Genomic DNA, 23,456 nt, shown 5'->3' on the forward strand with positions numbered 1-23,456 from the left:
CATTCTTACTACACAGTTTCCGCAAGCAGAAAAGCATCCTCATGAGGGAGTGTTACTGCTCTTCTCTGTGTGCACAAACACATTCTTGTGAATACAGGGCTCCTGTCTTTGTCTCTCATCAGAATCACAGCTTCAAATGGTATTGGGGAACAGCCCTACTAACCATTTCTTGGCCTGGACCAATTGCAATCAGCGGAGACTGCAGAAATTCTTATTCTTTGGTTTTTGCACAGAAACAACACACACGATTTAATGTGTACTACCAAGCAGTTTTTGTTACCTTTTGACAAAGTCTGTCAAGCTGTTGTCTGTACGCTAAGCTAAAGCTAACTGGTTGCTGACTCCAGCTACATTTTTACTGTAGGAGTAGTATCAATATTCTCATATATCACTCAGCAAGAAAAGCAAATAAGCACATATTCCAACATGCAAACTATTCCTTTAACAAATACAGCAAAGCAACAATGCATACAGGCTCTCATTAACAGATGCTTATTGAGAGCACAGATATACTGTTGAAGACAGATCATCAGTGGCAGAATCACGATTGCATGTTTGCCAGTTTTACAAACTTGACTTTAAAAAAAAACTTTAAAAAACTGAAGGACGGTTATTTTCCAACCAGTCTGAGTCTTGTTAGAACCACAGGCATTAGTTCTCCTGGTGAATTAAAAATGACATAATCTTGCAAACACAATAAAATATGCCCTCTCTTCTTTGATTGGTAGACGCAGGTATCCATCACATTCCATAATTAGACTACTGGGGCAGGATGAGTGGGGGGCTAAAATAAAACATCAAGGCAGGCTATTTCCTACAAGAAAAAGTTTCTACCTTCCATCTAAAGTCATACACTAAAGACAGGTACAGCATAACAGTCTTTCTTCACAGTCTTTTAAAGCCTTTAGCAGGGTACAAAGTGCTCAAATCGCACTTAAGGAGTGGGGTGTGCGTGAGATTGCGTGAAAAGGAAGCAGGCTTTGAATTTTCTTTCTTTTGAACAACAAGGATAATTTCTACACACGCAAGATGGACCGAGAGCTGCCACTTCTAAAGATAAACACAGCCATTGAAAAAAAGGAAAAGCTGCAACTGCATGTAACATAAAAAGTACAATCAACGTACGATGATGGTAGACCGAGACGGGTTAAAGAGAAGCACGCCTTGAACAGGTAGAAAGAAATGGCTAATATGGTATCTGAAGCAAAAAAGGCACATATTTTTTTCCCTTTTATAATAGACGTGTGTAAACCTGGAAGAGGTCGGCTTGTGGGAGAAATCATCCTTTGAGTGGCGCACGTCGAATAACAATCCAACAGAATTGTTTCTTATGTCAGAAGTATAAATCAAAGCAATGAAATATGCTTTTTACACGACTGGAAAACAGTTTTTTTTCCCCATGTGACTGATAAACATTTTGTTACAACCTCCTATAAAAACTAAAAGAGGAACATACAGTCAAAGAGCCTACTTAAGAGCATGTTATTAATTAAGCTTTGTTACCTTCACAGGTAACGACGACCTGGAAAATCGTATAAACTGTTACAATTTGAAAATGTAGAAAATACTATCAGAACCTGTACATAGATATTTGTTTGCTCTATTTTAGATATCGTTCTGTATTTGAAGGTAAGAAACCTGAGACGACATGGATGTTAAGCCTATTTCTCTTCGCGATTTAATGTTTATCTTACAAACATTTCCTACTTGTTATACACTACATTTTAATCTGCTCGACAAAACCTCTGTGCGCTCGCTGTCTGGTTTCTACGCAAACGTCTCCAGTCTCCAGACCCCGAACTCACTACACAAAAGTTGCATACTCGCTCCCAACAACATCATCATTCACTCCTCGCCTCAGATCCTCAGTCCTTTTTCATCATCGCTCTTCAAGGAGGGGGACTGGGGGATGGGGTGGGGTAGGGGGGGTTGGTGAGGTGATGTGGTGGGATTTTTAAGGCATTGTGTCTGTTATGGGGCACAGTCATCTCTGGTGGAAGAGGAGAGGTTTGACGCTTCCGGCCTTGAATTTTGGTAACTGGTTGCTGATGATCTCTGCCAGCATCTCCGGGAACTCCACACTCAGGGATTTATTGACAAAGGTGTAGAAGCAGAAGCTGAGCAGTCCTCCAACCATCTGTGGACACAAAGGAGAATGAGTTAGTGGATGATTAATACAAAAACAGTATGATATGGGGGGGGGGGGGGGAATCTACATATTGTTGAGTTTGTAAATATGGGAAAATATTCTGTTATGGTTAATATTTTGTTTAACATGGTTTCCCCACATAAAAAGTGAAAAAAAGGTGGCTGGTTACACTTCTCATCTATTCTCCCTCATTGAGAAATTCTGGATCTGACTTCTTGTTTTGCCCAACAACTCAGCAGTGTGATGAGGAGGAGAATTAGCAAACATACTGGAGTGGTAAGTATATTTTGCATCTTTTGTTTGCTAGTTTGTAACAGGCAGTGGCTGACAAAGCTAATGCTAACTCTTGCTCTCTGTACTGACACGTCCTCTCTACACTGGAGGTTTCAGTTTTATTTGCCGCATAAAACATGTTAGACAGTGATTGTCTTTCGTATTTGTTATGTTCCAAATATAGCTGGCCCAGTGTACGTTTGAATCTCACATTTTAAGGAAGGGCACAGACATCTCCCCTTTCAGCAGAGGAATGTGTAACCACCTCTCTAGTGACAAACTTTGCATAGATACAGTGCAGTAGAGGCCCCTTTTCAGTTGGTATCCCTACACACATTAGGTAAAACTTGCTAGCAAGTTTTGTAGGCTTTTTTCTTGACCATGGCTAAAGGAAAAACAAGCTCTTCTGAATATGTACGGTCACTCACTGTCCAGGACCGCAAGTGTTTCTTGAAAAAGTTAACATTAACCAATGGGGCCATAGTGGTCGACCCATACATGCTCACTGACTGGATGGACCATGCTTTGAACAACTGTGACATCTGTCATTTAATCTTGCTAATTAAACGGGCTGTAGAGTGCAGGTGATTCTCTATGACATGCTCATTGAGAGGCACAGTACACACCCACTGACCCGGAAGATGGAGCACTGAGCCTGGAGTACAGGTGAGAGGAAAGCAACTTGTAGAACCACAATATTTTCACACCAAACTCAGATTTATTTCGACAAAATAGCTGGTGATTGTTCTAACAATGGAGTCAATGATTTAATTAATTATTATTTCAGTAAAGCAACTTGAATTCAGAAGGGGGTTGGTTCTGGTTAATGAGGCAAATAGGTGTGAGAATATTTCCCTTCTTGACATTTTGTGCATTAAGTTTGTATATTTTGTTGTGGCTCTCACACATCTCTCAGATTTCACCTTATCTCATTTAACCATAGGTGTCTTGGCATTTTTTTTTGACTGGCAGTAGTAGCTAGTATGCAATAAAACTGAATTTTTTATCCATTACTACTTCAATTCTGGCACCCAACAACACAGCAAGATGACATTTTTGCTTGGTTATGAGGGCTACTTCTCTAAGGTGATGCTTTTTTGCCTCCAGTTTGCCGTTCGTTTTACAGAAGCAAACAGCAAAGTCGATTAATGATTAATCATTAACATCCCTAAACCAGGTAAACGCTTTAAACAAATTAATGAGCTCATTAATGAGATCAATCACAGACAGTAAATTAGTGTTTAAGGATTAAGGAAGCTGCAGACTGCAGGTAGTCAATAAGCACCTGCTGATAATGTGTAAATGCTGATGTCTGTGGACGCATTTTGTGTTTGTGTACTGGGTCTCTTTACCTCATGCATGGAGTCGAGCAGCTTGGTGAGCTGATAGAAACGCTGCCAGTTCTGGCTGGAGTTCTCCTCACGCTTCACGATGGCTTTCCCCAGCTCCTTAATGTACGACATCCGAATATCGTCGAACACTGCCTGGCTCTTCAGGCCGTCCTTTGGCACTGCAGGAGAGGGCAAACAAGGTCAACATCTGAGATACCCATAAGGATGATCTACTGTAGCTGTATTGTTATATAAATATTTCCAGCTTTGAATTTCAAAAGAGGAAGGCTGTTCTTTTCATTTTAAATTATCGCTATTAACTGCAATATTAATATACAGGTGGTCACTTTCAGGGTGTGCATCTAATAATATTTGGCAGCACAAAACACTTGGAGGATACACACCTGCCACAACAAAACCAAAACACTGCGGTGTTAAAGCTACCTGCAATTATGTCTATAATTATTCGGTCTTTGTTTATGCCTTTAATTCTCCTGCACTATATTGTGTTTACATACTTCTGCAGTCAATCAGAAGGTGTTCTAGCCAGTTAAATTGGGTGTGTCTATTTTTTCTATACAAACCAGTTTGCTATACGAGGATTCAATTCCCATTTACGATTATTGCATGTCAGTTAATGAGTTGGGAAAGTGCAGTGATGTGATGTTTGGTCCTGTGCATGCATCAACATTATCATTCAGCACCCGTGGACAGTATTGGATTGGAGTAATGGCTTTTGTAATGAGTGCATTAATGCAGCACCACATTCTACATGTGAAAGTGGAAGAAGGTTCAGCTTTGTCTGACCTGTGCTGAGCAGCAGCAGGACCTTCATGCACAGATACTCATCGTGGGAAACCTGCAGCCGGACAAACTCGCTGGAGATCTTCAGCATCTGCTCACACTGGTCGGCCATGTAGGGCAGCTTCATCCGCTCCCTGGTGGAGTAAAGACAGAAAGAGCTAAGCAGCACATTCTTGCTTCACCTCAAGTCATAGTTGATTTATAGGGCTGCTGCTTGTGCAGTCTCAATCAGGGAGATGAAGCAGCTCCCTGTAATATATCTGTAGATTAAATGTTCAAGGTCCTGCTGCTCACAATTTGTGGAACCCATTTTAAATCATTCTTCCAGAAATGAGATTCAGTCTATTAGTTTGTTGGAGAGGAAGGTTGAGGAGATGAGTGAGTGTCATCTCAGTGATGAAGTGATATTGTCGGTGAAAGTCGGGACAAACTTGTGCAAAAACTCCTGAAATTTATGCAGTGGTGGAAAGTAAACTGAGTACATTTACTCAAGTCCTGTACTTCAGTACAATTTTTGAAGTATGTGTACTTTCTAAATATTGTACTTGTACTACATTTATTTGATACCTGAAGTTAATGGTTACTCTTCAGATTGTGTTTTCATTATAGAACATGCGTAATAAGTTTATAAAATATGATGCTTCATTTAAGATTAAACAACTAATGATACAGAGATGAGTTACAATTAGCTCTACCTTGACAAATTATAACAGGTTGTCTACATGCAAGTTAACGACACAGTTTAATTAAATTAAAACTTAACATCAAATGTGAAAATAAAGACACTCTTCTTAGTAAATACATACATTGTGAGGTAAACTTAGCTTACGTTTTTGTCCTTAATGATGTATACCACAATTCCTTACAGACAGAGTCTGAAATGAGGTTATATTGAAGTAGAATCACAAATTCTATGCTGAAAGTCACTTAGACCCATGTCATTATTGTGGTTCCCTGTTTTATAGTTTATACGTGGGTTTTAAATGGATATGTAAATACCATCATATGTCTTTTAGCCTCCAGACAGTCTGTAGTCAACTTCCTCGTGTAGACTGGACTCACTTTTTACAGCTCAAATTCAATGCTTTTTGATTTTGCAAGATGAAATGTACAGGCACTTTGCACTTGCAGTGACATTTAGACTATGCTTAAATTATTAAATAAGTAAATATTTAACACTTTTGTAAACATTACTGAAGACTATTTAATACTTTTTAAGGCCTTTCATTAGTAAATATGAATTTAAGACATTGTAAGACTTTTTAAGGACCTGTAGCCACCCTGGATAATAATAATACATCAGAATTGTTAATCCAATAGTATGATGCATAATAATTAACACTCACAGGAACAATTTTTTCAGTGCTATGAGTAAGTTTCAAACTAATTAATTTAGCTAATACTTAACTGCTTCTACTTGAGTAAATTTTTGAATGAGGAACTTTTAACAGAATATTTATGCACTGTTTTATTAGTGCATTTACTGAAGTAAAGGATGTGAATACCATTTCCAGTCCTGAATTTACACTTTTAAGTATCTCTGTCATTTCTAAACTTGAAGTCAAAGTGTGCAGAAAATTCATTAGAAAATGTACATCACAAAACACCAGATTCTTAGCCATTAGTCCTGAAAATTCACCCTGAAAAATTGAAGTGTCAACAGCTTTTATCAGACTGATAAAGCTTGTTTCAAAGCTGCTGTTATCAAACAAAAAAAGGCCATAACTGAGTCTTGTTTGGACAAATGACTGACAAATACAGAACATAACATCATCAGATATTCATTATGATCCTATTAACTTTCACCTTTTGATTATGGAAAAAAGGAGGAGAAAAAGAAAAAGGCCTATTACAGCCCAAAGCATGGTGGCTGCGCCGACTGCTCACTATACTCAGAGCGCTGTTTACAAACAGAGTCATCGAGTCTATAAGAGGGATGAAACACTGATTACCAATGACAGCTGACAGACGCTGTTTGATTCTCGGGAGATACGACACAAGCAGCACAGAGCAGAGCGCTGCACTGATATACATAAATAAACAGATGTATGCGTTGGAAGTAAGATCATAGGCTGGAAAATATCACTTAGTGCTCAATTTATGTGAAGCATAAATGAAGACTCAACACATTACTGCAGTGCTACTTTTGGTATCAAATTATCAACACAAGTTAGACTTATACATGGGCTGAAAACAAACTGGTACATACTCGTTGATGACGAGGTCTGGTGCAAAGCAGAGCATGTTGCCGTTGCACTGCTGGTAAGACCTCCAGCCCAGACCAAAAGACATGAGGAAGAGCCAGGAGCACTGCAGCAGAGTCATCTGGTCGTCCAGGTGCAGGTTCCTGAAACCTGAGGGGAAGGACATGGAAATAAGGCTGTCAAATATATTGATACTTCAATACCTTTTCAATATCACAGTTAAAACAATGCAGCATCTGTTAATTATAGTATTGAAAGTACCAAAGGTAGACATCAGTTCAATCTTTTATTGTCCTGCCTGAAATTTGGCTTGCAGCAAAACTAGACAGTGTTTAGTGACTTTTTCCAAACCAGCAATGTGTGCAGGTTGTTAAGAAAAGAATTACTCTATCTCGTGAGCCTAGGGCTTTACCTTGTCATTTTTCAGGGGTACTGAATAATGTTTGTAAATACTAGTATTGTACTTAAGTTAAGAAAAATCTGGTTTTGTGACAACTACATGGAAAGTACAATACAGTACATACATTTACATGTGCACAAAGAAAGTAGTTTTAAGCAGGTGATGCTTTGTAAAAAAAAACATATCAAAAACATGCATCACAAATATCACAAACATGTACATGTGTCCACCAGACCCTAGCAGACACATGTACATTTTACACCTTAAACAGATTTGACTACGTTTAACAAATGTGCCTCGGTGTCAACTTAGCCCCAGATGGAGCAGATCCAGATGTGGTGCCAGTGTGTTTGTTTACACAAATCACAGCACAGAAGACACCTCCTTTGCACTGCACCAATACATGACAATGTCTCCTGCTTTTAGCAAACACTTGTGAAATGTTCATGTTTGAAATGTGGTGTGTGGTGTTCAAATAAAATGTGTTTGCACACACTGGCTGCATTTTGGCTTCTGTGTGTGGTGTTACACACCACCTAAAATGCCTAACAAGGAAGATGGTGCATATCATGAACTTACTAACTTTGTGTAAATATGAGTTTTTTCGCAACGCATAAATACACCAAAATCAGCTCACTTCTCCTTTTTCATGCACCTACATGGATCTCTGTTTCCTTGTGTCCAGCATAGTAGCACAGTGTGGAAACAGCCTCTTACCCTCAGTTGTTTTGGTAGCTTACTTGGTCTCTATCCATCTGCAAACTGGAAAGTCAGCTGCTTAAAGCTAAGCAAAATTAAAAAGAAAATACAAATCTGAGTTGACTTCAGAGTAAAGTCATAGTAAGGCTAAGGGCAGATAGCCAGCTATCTACTTTTTCAAAGTTACTGGGAATCAAAAACAACCTCTGAGCTGCAACCTATGCGCTGAAAATGGTAAAGTTAGTGCCTGAGACTCTAATGGTACTTACGTAAACAAGCCAACAGCTGTTAACAAACATGTACATGTACACCACGCTGCTCTTTCTTTATTTTATTTTTTGTTTGTTTTAAACAAAACCTTCAACGAAAAAGGCAGTACAGTGTACTTCCCGTTTTGAAACCTGCCAGTTGCACTCTGTTTGATCACACCCTTGCACTCCTACTGGCAGATTGAGCTACTAACCTGGCAGAGCCTTGGCCCACTTTACAGCAGAGATGACCTGCCGGCCGCCCAGCCTGTTGAGGGTGGTCATGAGGCGGGTGGAGGTGTCGGGCAGGGTGCTGTCGTAGCCGGCGTAGATGGTGTCCGGCTCAATGGCCTTCAGCAGGGACAGCATGGTGGGAACGAGTTGAGGCATGCACTTGGGTACAAGGGAACGAGCCTCAATCGGTGGAGGAGTTGTCAGCTCAGGTGGGTTACTTGGCTGAGCACCCTTTAAGCGGTTCAACTTTTTGGTTTTGCGTGCTGCAAGAGAGAAAACAGTGATGAACATGCAAGGGGGAGTTCAGAGAAATAAAGGGGGAAGGTGAAGAGGAGTCAGGAGCAATTAAAACAACTTAAAGGTACACAGTTTGATGTTATCCGTATTTACCTTCCAGGTTCATTCCTGCCATCAGACACTTGCGGAAGCGGCAGGCTGGGCAGTTCTTCCTCCTGATCTTGTCTATTATGCAGTCATTCCTCCCAGCACACAGGTAATTATGCTGCCCTGAGGCACAAAGAAGAGGAAGATTAATCTGTTATTTACCTTCATTGCTGTGGTAAACACTCCAGGGAGGAAAAACTAATTAGTTGTATCACTGTGCTTTACTTTGTAATAATCATGCCTCAAACTTAACATCATAATGACTCCAGTGTTTCAGCAGACGTACGTGACACAGATTATTGATAAATGAGCTTAACATAGGCGATGAATAAATCAGTCAGGATATAATGACGTGTTTTGTACCTTCCACTGCTCTCTTGAAGAAGACTTTGCAGCTGCCACAGGTGAGAACGCCATAGTGGCAACCTGAAGCCTCGTCAGAGCACACCAGGCAGATTTTGTGAGTGCCGCTCTTTCCCTGTGCCACGGGTGTAGCGGTGACTGCCTCCTGTCTGGTGTTAGAACTGGAGGGAAAGGGTGGAGATAGAGCAGATGAATGTCAGAGAGATTCAGTCTTTCTCAAATGCTTTTGAACTCTAGTAGCACAACTGAGCCATTTTTCTATGAGCGGGTCCCACTTTGTTTGTTTCGTGCATTTGTACCCAAAGACGCACATAGGCATGCTTGCATCAGGGTGACGCAATACACATTCCTGTCAACGGTGCTGCACTATTCCACTGATTTACAGTTGGTGGTGATGCCAAGATATGCAGTAATAACTAAGTTCAGGCAGGAAAGAAAGTAAAGTAAACTTGGATGTAAGCCACCCAATTCAAGTTTGAATTTTTTAGGAAAAATGATCTTTGTATGTGTTTTATGATGAAGGACATGCATTTATCACATTTGTTAGACCTCAAAGAGACACACTGTATTTTAAATGTACTTATCACTTTTGTTTACAAGAAGACTCCACGGGGAACTTTAAACATAAGAATATACTGTCCATTTTAACAACAAAGGCAAAACATTGACTATAACCTTGACTTCTATAATCTGGGAAAAGTGTCACATTAAAATGATCTTAAAGCAAGAGTTCACCCAAAAATGAAATTTCACTCAATATCTACTCACTCCTGTGCTGATGTGAGGATGAGTGAAGATCTCCAGTTCACAAAACACTCCCAGAGTTTCAGCAGAAAATAGCGTTACAGCCAAATCCAGTACAATTGAAGTGAACGGTGACCAATGGGAAAAAAACAAAAAAAAACCCTCCCAAAAAAACCACACAAAATGTCTCCATACTGCTTGTGTGGTGTAATCCAAGTGTCCATAAGCTGCGACATTAAAATTTGACCCAAAAGGACGCCATTTACACCATGTTTTTAGCCTAAATGTCAACTGTAGCCTCTCAGATTGGATCCACGTGGACACGCCTGAAGGGGGTACACAGGCGCAGCTGCAGCAAAGAAATGATGGTGCAAATGGCATCTTTTTGGGTCAGATTTTAATGTCATGGCTTATGGACACTTGGATTACACCACACAAGCAGTATGGAGACATTTTGTGGGGTTTTTTTTGTGTTCCGTTTTTACATTTTAAAACTGGTCACCATTCACTTGAATTGTACGGGATTTGGCTGCAACGCTGTTTTCCGCTGAAGCTCTGGGAGTGTTTTGTGAACTGGAGATCTTTACCCAGCCTAACATCAACACAGGGGTGAGTAGATATTCAGTGAAATTTCATTTCTGGGTGAACTATTGTGTTAAGCTATGGTTCTCATACCCCAGGTATACTCATTTAAATGATCATGATATAATTTTTTTTAAGACTTCATAATTCAAAGATTATGTTTTAATCCAACAAGCTGTAACTCTCAAACAAATCTTCCTCCCACCAGACAAGTACACGTCACCCAAAGTTGGTCGAAACCAGCTTTCTCTATCATATTCAAGTCCCAAACTGCACCTATTATTGCTATTTTATAGGCCTATTTTATATTTCATAGTATTTATTTTATATTGCATATTATTTGAAATAATCAGAATCCACATTTTATTTATGTATGCAATACAAGTGAAACACTCTTGATGTATGTATGTATGTTATGGGTATTCTGTGTTCATTCTGTGTTAGAAATATTTTTATTGCATGTCTTTATGCATATCTTTGTAATCCATTTCTTTTGGGTTATTCTTTCACATAGGGTAAAAAATAAGATATTTTCAAATTATTCCAAGGGACATACATGATGGGTATATTTTCTATCTTACAAAAGGTCTGACCTTAAAAATCACAAAAAAGCTGTAGCCATTTTAGTTAAATTCATATGATTTGATTAATACTGTATGCCATTTACATACTGCCTACCCCAACTCCTGAAAGAATCCTCTCAGGTTTGAGGGTTCAGCTGGTGGTTAAATTTACAACTCCCTACACTAAAACTTTAAATAAATAAACTACACAGATACACTACACATACGCATAAGCCAGTCAGAGTCAATGTGCTCCTTGTGCTTGTTTTTCCTCAACTTCGCCTTCATTCCCAACATCACGAGCAAAGCAAAGTGAGCCCATTGTGCCCATTTGGGCCTTTAAAGCTTAAATTATCTGAAGATCTGTGGTTACATCCCAAACCCAGTGGTTGTCATAAAACAGCCCTTCTTCCTTTGATTGAACCACAAACATTTCCAGCCCCAGTCAACGATGGTGGGAAATGCACTTGTTCAAAACGACCACTAGAGGTCGTCAGGCTTTGCAGCATACATGCGCCAGAGGTCCACACCCCCTTTCTAACCCAGTGGCCACAGCAACAACAACGCCCACAATGAGAGGATATTGAGCTGGAGACGTGTAACAACTGTGTCTGTCTGTCGATGTGTCCACAGGTCTGCCAGCGCGATGAAAACAAACAGTTTTATTTGATAACAGCTGCTCTAGTCTGTCACTGCACACTGACACACTTGTGTAGATCTGAGCCAGGGAGCCAAGTTCACCCTTAGTTATACAACACTAGGGTATTAGTATGAAAGCAGGTCAGGCCCCAGCAGTCAGTGGGCGTAGCAGGATAGGAAGACCTGAGAGAAACATCAAAGTATAAAGTCCAGAAGCATTCAGCAGCCAGATTAAAAAAAAAAAAAAAAAACACCAGGGAGAGACCTCAGAGGAGACCGTCTAGTCATGACAGGGCTGAGAGCTTTCTGAGCACCACTGACAACAACACACTGTGGTCAATAAGTCTCTCCACTTAGCTCTTGTGATGATAGTCTGTGAGCTTTTACTTCCTGAGTGTCTTTGACTGCATTGTTTCGTACAGCTGAAATTCAAACCCCTGGAGTGTTTACGCCCAAATCTTTGGGTTGGTTCAGGGAGGTTCTAAAACCACAAAGTGGGGTGCTCACTGAACAGCTCCCCCCTGGTCCAGCTGTGAGGGGTGAAATCTGGGGCAGATTTAATTGAGAACACACGCTGACTAAATCCATGTCAATCCAACAGAAAAGCATTTTCAAATACATGTTACTGCATGCTTAAAAAAAAAAAAAAATCACAGTTTATGGAGGCATTTTACCAAAGTTTTGAAGAACACAAGGTTTTAACTTAATGTGGCAGCTATAGCCAAGATGTATCACACAAAAATACTAAACAAATCACACTACATATTGTGTGCACAATTTATCATTGTTTGAGGTTGATGACCTGAGCAGAAGGAACATTATTATGAATATTTATAGCTACAGTGAAAATCAAAGAACTCTTTTTTAGACTTGGAAATTAGATTCATTACTCTAACTCAAAAAAAGCCCAACCTACGCAGTCATGTTACTTGTACAGACAGAAGCTGCATTAATCATTCATTTGTAAATGTGGAAATGGGAAACATGAGATTAACAATCACATATCCAAATACAACAAATCCAATACACTACAAGTGAACCTTATGACCATCCTTTTTATAGCTGCCTTGTCATAACTAAAATACATCACCGTTTCCCTGCATAGTCATCTTTGTTCCTTCAACAGTTTTGTTCACATCACCTCATAATCATAAATAATGAACATTTCCATCAAGTTGCACCAGCAAATCTGAAAATGACTAAGTTGTATCATGTTGTACACAATTATAGAAACAAGTTAGAAAAGAGTTTCAAAGGCATGTTACTGATATATCCTATGACTTCATGGGTAGTGCCATAAAGTAATATTAAACCTCATTCAGTGTTCAGGGATTTGTATTCCAGGGTGACTGAATTATAGCAGGTCCAAATTAAGAATATTATTTGTTCAAGTCAGCACTTAAGCCAAATTACAGAAGATGCAGTAGCCAACCAATTGCACTTAAAGATGCAATTACAGCTATATTAAAAGTAGCAATAAATCAAATGACTATGTTTAATAATGGTTAATAATAACGCGAACTTAATTTTGATCATACAATCATACACAATAAAATTATACAGTCAAATCCATTCTCATTCATTCAGTTTACTGTCATGGATGAGTAAGGAAAACAAAAAATATTCAGACCTTGAAATCAGGAAGATTTTTGAATTTTTTGTTTCAAAAAAGGACTCAAAACATTTAATCGTTTATAATTTAATAGTTGACGACTAACTGATAAATCAACTAATCACTGCAGCTTGAATTATAATGCAAGTCTGTCATTACCCTGAACTCTACAGAACGTTTTACATCTTACAAGTACATTGTCCTCGACATTGCCTACGACAATCCCTTACAAACATTAAGTACCTTGTTTTGGTTTTACAGTCCATAACTTTAGAATTTGTTTCTGTTTCACCAATCGTGGCAGCAGCAATTGTTTTCAGCTAGCTGGTGAAGATAATGAATGATGTGAAAGGCTTAGAAGCTAAAGATATTTCCTTCAGAAGTCAATGTAGACTAAATGTCATCATTAAAATCATCAGTCAAGGAGCCCCAAAATTATGTTTGTAAAATCGTTTTGATGCATTGGTGTAAGGATGTAAATCAAAAGTTTTATCATAATACAATATTATTTATATTCTTTGGATTATGATACAATATTTGCCAATATCACAAAGTCTGTCAAGATACAATTTTATTTAGATTCAAATCAGGAGCCTGAGAACACACACAAAAAGCAACTAAACTATGATTTAACAACTGTTTGACTGAGCTCTTCCAGACATTTATGATACAGACATGATTTTCAAAATAAAGGTATATCTTAAAAGGTGATGATATAGATCAATATTTCCACTTTGCATCAAATATATTGGATTGTTGAATGCTGAATCAATATATCGAGCCAGGTCAATGTATCATTACAGCCCTAATTGCAACACTTTTTGTTTTTTTAGCTGAGTCATTGAAACACAGGATAGTTGCATGGCAGACTGTTTACAAATAGAGTCTTGTCTCTAAAAAGCTAACTGTAATTGAAAGAGCGAAATGGAGAACAGAGCAACGCTGAGTGGAGCAACTTGTTTCTATTTGCTGCTCCGACATTCTCAGTTCCAGTGCTGAATGCAGAGAAGTTGGCTAAACTACTTTTTTAACCAGACGCTGGTACAACCTCCTCTACAGTCGTCCCATGTGATTGACTCGTCACCTGACAGCATGTTCAGGAGCCGCACAAGAGAGAGGTTCCACGGTGCAGTAGGATTTTATAACTGAACTATAACCAGGACAAACACACTGACTATATGGAAATCTGATGTTTTTACACTGCAGTTGCTCTGCATGTGGGCTGGGTTGACTGCAAGTGGGCAAGGGCCATAAATAATATATTTCTCATAATTGTACATGAAAGAAAATCAAACATTCAGTACAAATTGCCAACTCAGAGTCAACTTGAAAAATCCTGATTCAGGCACTGCCCTTACGGAGACCAGAAACAAAACAAAACTAGAAACTGAATAAAACTATAAGTGTGAGGATTGAATTGGCTGGAAGCATCAATCCATCTATTTGTTACCTTATCCTTTGATGGGTCACGGGGTGGGGTGGGGATGGGGGGGTGGCTGAAGCAGAGAGATGAGGTACACCCCTGGACATGCAAACTTAACCCGGGCCTCAACCAGCTAGCAGGTTTGAACCCAGAGCTGTCTTGCTGCTGTGAGTGGGCAGTGCTAACCACTGCACCCCTGGCCAGAATCAGGGCTCCAGTTTGCTATAACAACTTTATAAGGTGATAATATGTCAATTTTGTGTTTACAGCTTGATCCACTGCCCTCAAGTTGCTAAAAAGACAATTTAGGCTGCTTCAAAATCAGTTATAGGAACATAGCTTAAACAAATGCTTCACTGTTGTCTACAAATTGTCTGTTCTTCTGATATCCATGTGTCATGGTTCAGTTTGCAATTATTTTCTTCTGATTATTTTTGACTGACAATATCATTGAACTAGACTTCTCTGTTCATCATTTGTCTTTGAACCAACATGTCTAAATACCTGCCATTTGGGTCACAGTAAACAAACAGCAGTAGCCTGGCTGAAGGGTTGTAGTGTAAATACAATTAATGTAAAATCTGTGCTGCCATGATGATGTAACCAGTACGCCATCTGTCTCACACACAGATTTATGCTGGGTTTCCTTAACGGCTAACAGAGCCTGTGTGTCCATATACAGTATATGGACACATGCAGGGACACACACAAACAAAAGCCTTTCACGCCCCAACAGTGTGGGCGGAGGAGGATAATGAGTCCAGAGTGATGAAGATGATGGTGATGTCAGAGGGTGTGGAGGGGTAACCAGTTTGTCCTTCACCGGCCCACTGGGATGGTGTCAGCAGGACAGCTTTACTAGAAGGCTTTAGGCTGCTGGGTCAAATCCAATTACAGCGGCCACTCTGTTTTTCAACACTGAAGTCAACTTGAAGTGAAGTCACTGCTTTTCAGTATTTTTCCTGTACTCAAATTGAAATCAATTGATGAAATTCAACATGTTACAAAACTGCTTTTGTGGATTGTCAAGCACACACCAATCAAAGTTGCATGGCAATCTGCGGAGACTGAATTTCCTCTTTCAGAAACCATCTGCTGAAGTGAGAGCCTGCCATCGACAGGAAGTTCTCGCATTCCCTCAGAGTTTACTATCGGTCAGAGCACAGCCACAGCACAAAGGCAGAGACAACCCCAAGACAGGCCTCGGCATCAACAAGAGCAGTGTTGAGAAAAGTTAACTGCTTACGTTTGTAGGAGTGTGATCAATCAGCCTGGGTTTTAATGAGGCAAGCCACTTCACGCACTTACGATAATGCTGGTGGCCCAGTGCCCTGCTTAACAATTCATAATCTCCTTTCAGCCGTGAGTGTCACGAGTAGCTTGGCAGGCCCCTGCATCATACACCCAGCCCCTTTGTCAATTGAGATGAGCAGACATTAGAGCTACATCATTGCAATGCCAAGATATCTTTTTTTTAGGTGAAATAGATGAGTGTTTGTGCATTTATACCAAATATTAGTCTACAACGTCATTCTATTTGCCCTACTTCAGGCCCAGCCACAGGACGTGAGTCATCAAAGAAAAAAATGTCAAAATATTTTTTTGTTTAACTGGTTGTCTCTGGCTCACGTGGTGAGGTCAATCTCTTAAATAAAACTAAAAATAACAAAGTAATAGTCTTCACAAAAATCCGGTAGGGTGGCTGCATGCATGCTTAAAACCTGATTTCTGCGTGATGTTTATCTTGGGTACTGATATGGGTCAACACTGCACAAACATCTCATCTTCTTCATCTGTGAGCGTGAAGAGGAGAGCAGAAGGAAGTGCTCCTTCCCCGAGGTAAGAGCCACCAAAATAGAAAGGGGAACTGGTCTGCACGCTCTGAATCATTCTTGCATGCAGAACAACAACACAGCTTCTGTGAGGGAGTGGAGAGGCTGGGTTTGTTTGGCTAAAAATTGAGCTGGACTTCTCTAAAATATCTGCCTGCTGTGCCCTCTAATAAAAACAGACCATATGACTTTATAAGTACTTGACATTAGTGTTGTTCCTTCACAGAAAATTAATAAAATGGAGTTGTAGTGCACTTTGGAGAAGTTTTACATTGACATGAAGTGTTTTTATGGTCATTGTTTTTTGCTCATACAGGCCATTAGTGAGACACTCATGATATTCTTGATAATCTGCCAGTGTTACTGCCTGCAAGGAGCTATTGTCTCCTCCTTCGTGCTGTATTCACAACCACACTTCAATAACAGCTACATTTTGTAGCCCAGTGCTGCCCCTACCAGTTGGTTTCAAACACCACAGGAGAAACTAAACTAAACCTTACCCATGGCAAAGCACAAGAAAAAATAACCCCAAAGGATTTGAGTTTCCATATTAGTTTCCATAATAGGAGCCGTTAGTGACTTGTGTGTAGGTGGGAGGCGGCTTCCTGGCCTGTTAAATGAATTGGAAGCTTGCTGCTGCTACTGTGTGCATAACAGTAATACCTTCAGCTGGATACCGCTGAATGTGGGAGGAACCCACTCCCAAAGTTTGACTTTGCTGACTCGGCAACTGTACACAAAAGTAAAGAAGAAGAGCACAAACAACGCACAGACTTAGCTATATCCTCTTAACCTCAATATGGGGAATTTCTATAAGCCTATTCAGTATCAAAACACAACAAAAACTAAATACGGAAAAAGCAAAACTGCGGTTACAGGGGAATGCGGTAATAACGCGAAAGCGACTGGAATGGCTGGCATTTGATCTGGTGCATTCACTCGGCGCCAGCTGTGGGAAGGCGGGCGGGAAAGTAGGTCAGGAGAGTGAGAGCTCCACGGCAGCCTGCCTGCCACAGCAGTCATGACACACCCACATGCGCACATACATGTGCACACCTACACACTCATGCATAATACACAAAGCCAGCAGACACGCACGTCACATACACACACAAGGGAAATCATAAAGGGTGATTTACAGCAGCTGAAAGCTTCTGCTGACAGTCAAGGTCTCTGCCCTTGGTTGCAGGAAGCTAAAACAGGGGACGGACGGACGGACAGAGGGAGAGGGAGAGAGCAAGAGAGAGAGAGGGAGGGAGAGAGAGAGAGGGAGAGAGAGAGAGGTGAGGGGTGTGCCAGAGCAGGACTGCACACTGAATATCAACTCTGACCAAAGATTACACTCAAAACACAGAGCCAAGACTGAGAGCTGACTCTATTCATACACTATATCTAAGCTTTATATAAATACATATGTCTATATATAAATGGACTTAGGACCATAGACTGCTCATATAACAAACCACAGCAGTGACAAACAGTTTTTACTTCACCAGCACTAGTTGAATCTGACTTCAGTTGTAGCTGTCCAGTTAGGCCCATCACTCTGGTCACCGCAATGGTTTGAAAAGGCTCTATATTCTAATCTGAGACAGAATAATTATTTGATATATAAGCAGCTCTTCTGCTTCCCCTGTCATGACGAAACTCACACATTCAACAAGTTGTTACAAAGTCCTGCAGGCACCACAGCTGTCAAACACAGCCCTGAGGGAAGGATTCATACCTATATTTCATCAATAGCAGGCATTACAGAGACTGCTGCTAAAGCCATGTTTACACTGCATGACACAGCTCAACTATACTTGACTCACTTTTGGTACCAGATACTTTTCTAAACTTCATTTTCCACTGCAGATAGGACCACCTGAATGTAGGCGGGATTCTGAGCTATTGTCAGCCAAAGGTCTTTAAACAGGGGTTCCTGAGTTCACATTTTATGGAAGTTGGAACAACGTGGAAAGAAAAAGAGTAGGTTGTATGTTTTTCTTCAAACCTAGAAATACAAAAGATTCCTTGAGACAAAATAATGAAGGACTAGAATGCATCCACAATTTGCCATTACAGAAAGATCGCTGTATTGTGCTACGGTGCAAATCCTATCTGTTGCAGTTCTATGCTCATACATGGGACACATCCAAGAATTTTTTCCCAGCCAAATGACACTATTTCCTAGTTCGTTTCATGCCTTCCCTAGAGACATGCAGAAAAACCAATCACAGGAAACATTTGGGCCTTGGATTTCTTCTACTCCCCTTTTATTTCACAAACAGGAAGTCATGGATGAAAATGAAAACACCAATGAAGAGTTAGGCCCAAAATGGGTCCCAAGACTGCATTATTTAAGACCATAGACCATAGTATTGATAAGGTCCAACATTATCAGTACTGAGCAGCCCGTCCACTTCTGTTTGTGTCAGGGCAGCTCCTCCACACCTACACACACCCATGGAGCGAGATCAGTGCACAACAGAGCGGAGATACTACAAGTGGCGAGACAGTGAAATTTAATAGGTGAAAAATGGAGGACATCCTTTCCTTTTGAGATGCTCAGCAACCAAACATCTGCTCTGCTGCCACTTTTTAAAATCTGGGTTGAATAAACAAAAAATGTGTTGTTTGCTATTAGTGGCTGGTGTGCCGGATGGTTGTGTCACACAACTGACAATTCTGGTGACAATTCTCTCTGACCAGTCAGTTTAGTAACGGCTCAACTCAATTGTAACCTCAACCGAGGTGGTATCAAAAAAGAGCACCAGGTTTTGTCCACAACCTTTGACAATAGAAAGCCAAAAAAGAGCAGTTGTTTATCTTGTTCAGGATTTGAGGAAACCAACATGTTGAGATAGGAAAACAATTTGCTGTGACAGAGAAGAAGTCAGCAAGCTCCTTCAACACAGTATGTTTTCAAGTTTCTTCCTAAGGTTTATTCAGCAGTGAGTCACAGCCAGCCAAAAATTGACTCAGTTTTCCCACATGTGAAATCCTCTGGAGTTTTACCACAGTAGTGAAGACATAAGCGGATGTGTCCTTCAATTCATCCAAGCACTGCTTCATTCAGCCCATTTCTGACTGCACAGCAGGCTCTGAAGTCAGAATTGATGCTATCAGTCAGCTAATATGAGGGCTGTAACTAACAATCATTTTCATTATTTTATTTTTTTTATTGAATCAATTAATTGTTTGGTCCTCAAAATGTCAGAAAATAGTAAAAAAAAAAATGCAGTTAACAGTTAAAAAAAAAATCACGTTTTCTTAAAGCCCTGGGTGGCATCTTCAAATGGATTATTTTGTACCATCAACAGTTGAAAACATTCAGTGTACTATTACAGAAAAGTTGTTAATGGATATTAATGGTTAATCAGAAATCGATCAATTGCTGTGTTCAACTTAACCAACTAAAAATGTATCTACCCACAATATATGTTTTATGTACCATTGAGCTCACAGGTTTTCTCATACTTTGGTTTGGTCTGCCTTGTTAGTCTAGAAAATGGCAGTAATTGAGCCCCATTTGACATTGTTTTATTTGGCGGAGCCACTTGTTGAATAAAGACAGGCCGACAAGAGCAGCCGTTTTGAGCAAGAGCCTTATTGTTTTATTATTTTATTGGCTTGGGCAACTAAGGAAAATGCATAAAATGTGTAGCCCCACACAAGACAAAAAATGGTAATTTTTCAAGCAAAAATGCTAAATGCTTAATTGATAAGAAAAGTAGTTGCTCATTAATTTGCTCATAATTGTTTTAAATTTAATCATTTTAATTTTCTCAACTAATCATTTCAGGTCTAGTTAACAATTCAGCAGTACATAATAGTATGTAATAAATACAAAAACTTAAATCATGAATCCATCTCCACTGAAATGACTTTGGTGAAAGGCTGTGTGAATGACCTCTTATTTGTGTTAAAACCTGAACCACACATTACTCACAAACATGCACATAAAGAAATGCTGAAACTAAACAACACTGCTTTGTCTGAATGTGAGATGTGAGAACAGCTCTATTCAGTGAGCCAGTTTTATTACTCCTGCAAACAACGTTCCTCCATCACAATCAACTCAACAGCCTCCAAGAAATTCCAGTAACGTGCACTCTGCATTATAAAACGTTTTTATGGATCCATCCTATGGTCTCTATGATCCTAACCTTTCTTTACTTTGTCAAAGAGTCCCGAGGAACACAATGGAACACGGGCTTAAGTCTGCAGGATGTATGGCTAAGTCATTACATTTGACCTACAAACTTAGCTCCCCTCTATGGACTGGGCCAATCACAGGCACAGGAGGAAATACCACACTAAAAACAAAGGTTGCATAACAGAGGCCTAGTAAATGGGCTATGTCATTATCTGCTAGAGGAATAGTGTTTCTGGTTGTTTTCTCCATTCAGGGTACAGTAGGTAACCTTTTTCCTTTCAGTGCAATTCAATTGAATCAGGTCAAACCACAACAAACCAGTTACCATTTGATCAGGGCATGTATTTCCCAAAATAGGAACCGAGCGGAGCATATCTCAAGGTGAAGCATTCTTCATTGTGTGAGAATTGGTTGTTTGTGAGTCAGACCGTAAAACTGACTCAGACTGTAAAACAGTGATGCATAAAATGAACAGACAAGTTATGGAAAATTCAACCACTGGTGATGTAGGAGACAAGTGGTTGTGTTGCAAGTCCCAGCTGGTTGGACAAACGTAAGCAGGTCTGCACATTGCAAAGCAGCAAACTGTGGGGCCACAGCAGGCAGGTCAGGTACTCAGTGCCATGCGAGGTCCTCTGAGCCTCAGCCTCAGCAGGAAGCAGCAGCAGCACGATTGCGTGAGAAGCTGGAGGTGATGGTGACCTGATGCCAACCGCCTCACATCCACAGAGTCGGCGCAGCACAACACTCTGCTAATTTCAAGCCGCTAAATGTCATACAGGTTGAGGCAGCAGGCACCACACAAAAACAAACTCCCACTCACTAGTTTACACACCGATAAGCCATCATCTGGGCTCACACCACATGCACAGACATAATCCTATGCATAAACATACACAAACACTGACACACACACCTCTAAAGAACACAAAGACAAGGTAATTAAAGCCACGTGCGATATAAAGATGAGGTGTATCTCATGTCTCTCCCCATCTGTTCCCGGTCACCATGAATTAGGCCGACTGTCAGACTATCATGAAGATAGTACCAAGCATAATGTGCACAAACAATGAAAAGCACAACCACAGCTGTGCCCTCATCAACCTGACACACTCCTGCATGCCAATCTTTGAGCTGATCACTCCCTGTCAGATACTGTGAATCAGACGGGCGTGAATGTAAAAGAGACACAAACAAAAAAGCCTCTAAGATGTGTGTAATACCACTGTTGGTGAAGGATTTCTATGGAGCTGCTTCAAGACTGGGTCCCAAAGCCACTTTCACAGCTGAACCCATAAAACTCTACAGGGCAGCAACATAACAACTGTACAAAAGACACTTTGTGGGGGCTGTGTCGAGTCCAACTACTGTGACTCGATACTGAGTGGAAAGAAATCACAGCTGAAATTAAGATTCAGTAAAATCACGTGAGTTAGTCTGTGGAACAAGCAGCCTTTTCTCTTTTCTCTACTAGAGAATTTCTTTCTCAATGTTCAGACCATACTGTAAAGGCCACAATTCATTCATCCCTTTTATTGAATAAACTGTCTCCACTGATCCTCAGGGACAGATCTGCTTCAAGTGAAGACAGTGCACATCTCAGGTTTATTTTTGGCATATTGCAACTGGAGGATCGAAGAGATCAGCCCGAAACAAACCCATGAAGCCCCATTGAACAGATAGTTCAGTGAGAGGCTGAGCTGAAAGGTAACCGTAAAGTAAACAAGACTAAGACTAAGACTAAGACAGAAGAAAATCTATCTGGTTTAGAAGGAAAAAACATTAGAATAGGGACCAGTCTGAAGCTCAGGCTAGTCCAGAAGAGAAAAAAGACTAAATGTCTGACTTGGATAAAAGTGGAATTCCCCTGGATTTTTAACAGCACATCCTTTCCCCAGATCTTTGTTCTTATTTCTGCAGCCACGTCCTGCAGCGTTCACGAGCCTGACTCACAAAGCAGGATTAGTGGGTTAACCAACATCGGGGTTAAACCAGGAATTTTTGTCTCAGGATGATGGCTTGATTTTAAATCGAGCTCCATTGCTATGGTAACCAACACACCAAACCAAACCTGCAAGGAGCTGTTTTTGTTCGGGCTTATCAAAACACATGACATGTCCACCTCCTCATGCATCAACTGCGAGAAAAAGACGGACAAAATAATACCACAATCATGTCAAAGTAACAAGTACTTAAGAACACAGAAATGTCTTTACAAACCACAGAATAGTGTTTCTTTCCATTATATCACATTTTTTCTCTTTTTATACACGCTATAGAGTACACCACCAAGTATAAGAACAGTTGCTTCTATTAGTAAAATAATAAATTTACCGCTTATTTGTGAATATTAGTTTTGCTGAACTTACTGTATTATATAACTGACAGCACAGCTCAGGTACACAAGGCCACTTGTTGATGTCTGTCAACTTTATCTAAATGAAGGCTGTCATGAGTAGTCAGTCAGTGTTTGGGTTCTGGACCATTTGAAGTTGAAGCAACTGAAGACACCACTTTGGGTTAAAGGAAACTGTGATGAGCATACATTACTTTTTTTCTTACATTTTATAGATGTGATTAATTGCAAAAATAATCAGCAGATTAATCAATAATGAAAACAATAATCAGTTGCAACTCTATTCTAAAGGTGCACCGATCAGTCTTATCATTTAAAGCTACTTCAAGCAACTTTCATATTTTTCATTTCATTTTTTTTTCATTATAACCACAAAATACAACTTAAGAAATAAATCTATCTAAATAAATCCCTCCTGCATATTTTTAACTGGCTGATGTATGGCTCACTGTATCTTTGGCTCGGAAAGTTTTGT

At 40.0% G+C, this 23,456-nt stretch overlaps 1 protein-coding gene across 2 annotated transcripts in view; it reads right to left on the reverse strand.

Annotated features, from left to right (window-relative positions):
• Window positions 1–388: 388 nt before the first annotated feature.
• nr3c1 (nuclear receptor subfamily 3, group C, member 1 (glucocorticoid receptor)) overlaps window positions 389–23,456 on the reverse strand; it is a 28,871-nt gene continuing 5,803 nt past the window's right edge. For both annotated transcript variants that reach the window (XM_084719352.1, XM_084719351.1), the window contains exons 3-9: window positions 9,090–9,250; window positions 8,733–8,849; window positions 8,324–8,605; window positions 6,767–6,911; window positions 4,561–4,691; window positions 3,775–3,932; window positions 389–2,137 (exon numbers count right to left, since the gene is read on the reverse strand). In XM_084719352.1, coding sequence (XP_084575478.1) covers window positions 1,985–2,137; window positions 3,775–3,932; window positions 4,561–4,691; window positions 6,767–6,911; window positions 8,324–8,605; window positions 8,733–8,849; window positions 9,090–9,250 — 1,147 coding nt within the window. In that variant the 3' untranslated portion in view covers window positions 389–1,984. The remainder of the gene's footprint in view (window positions 2,138–3,774; window positions 3,933–4,560; window positions 4,692–6,766; window positions 6,912–8,323; window positions 8,606–8,732; window positions 8,850–9,089; window positions 9,251–23,456) is intronic.

Source organism: Lutjanus erythropterus, chromosome 5, assembly GCF_056507025.1.
Source record: "Lutjanus erythropterus isolate fLutEry1 chromosome 5, fLutEry1.hap2, whole genome shotgun sequence".
NCBI lineage: Eukaryota > Metazoa > Chordata > Actinopteri > Lutjaniformes > Lutjanidae > Lutjanus > Lutjanus erythropterus.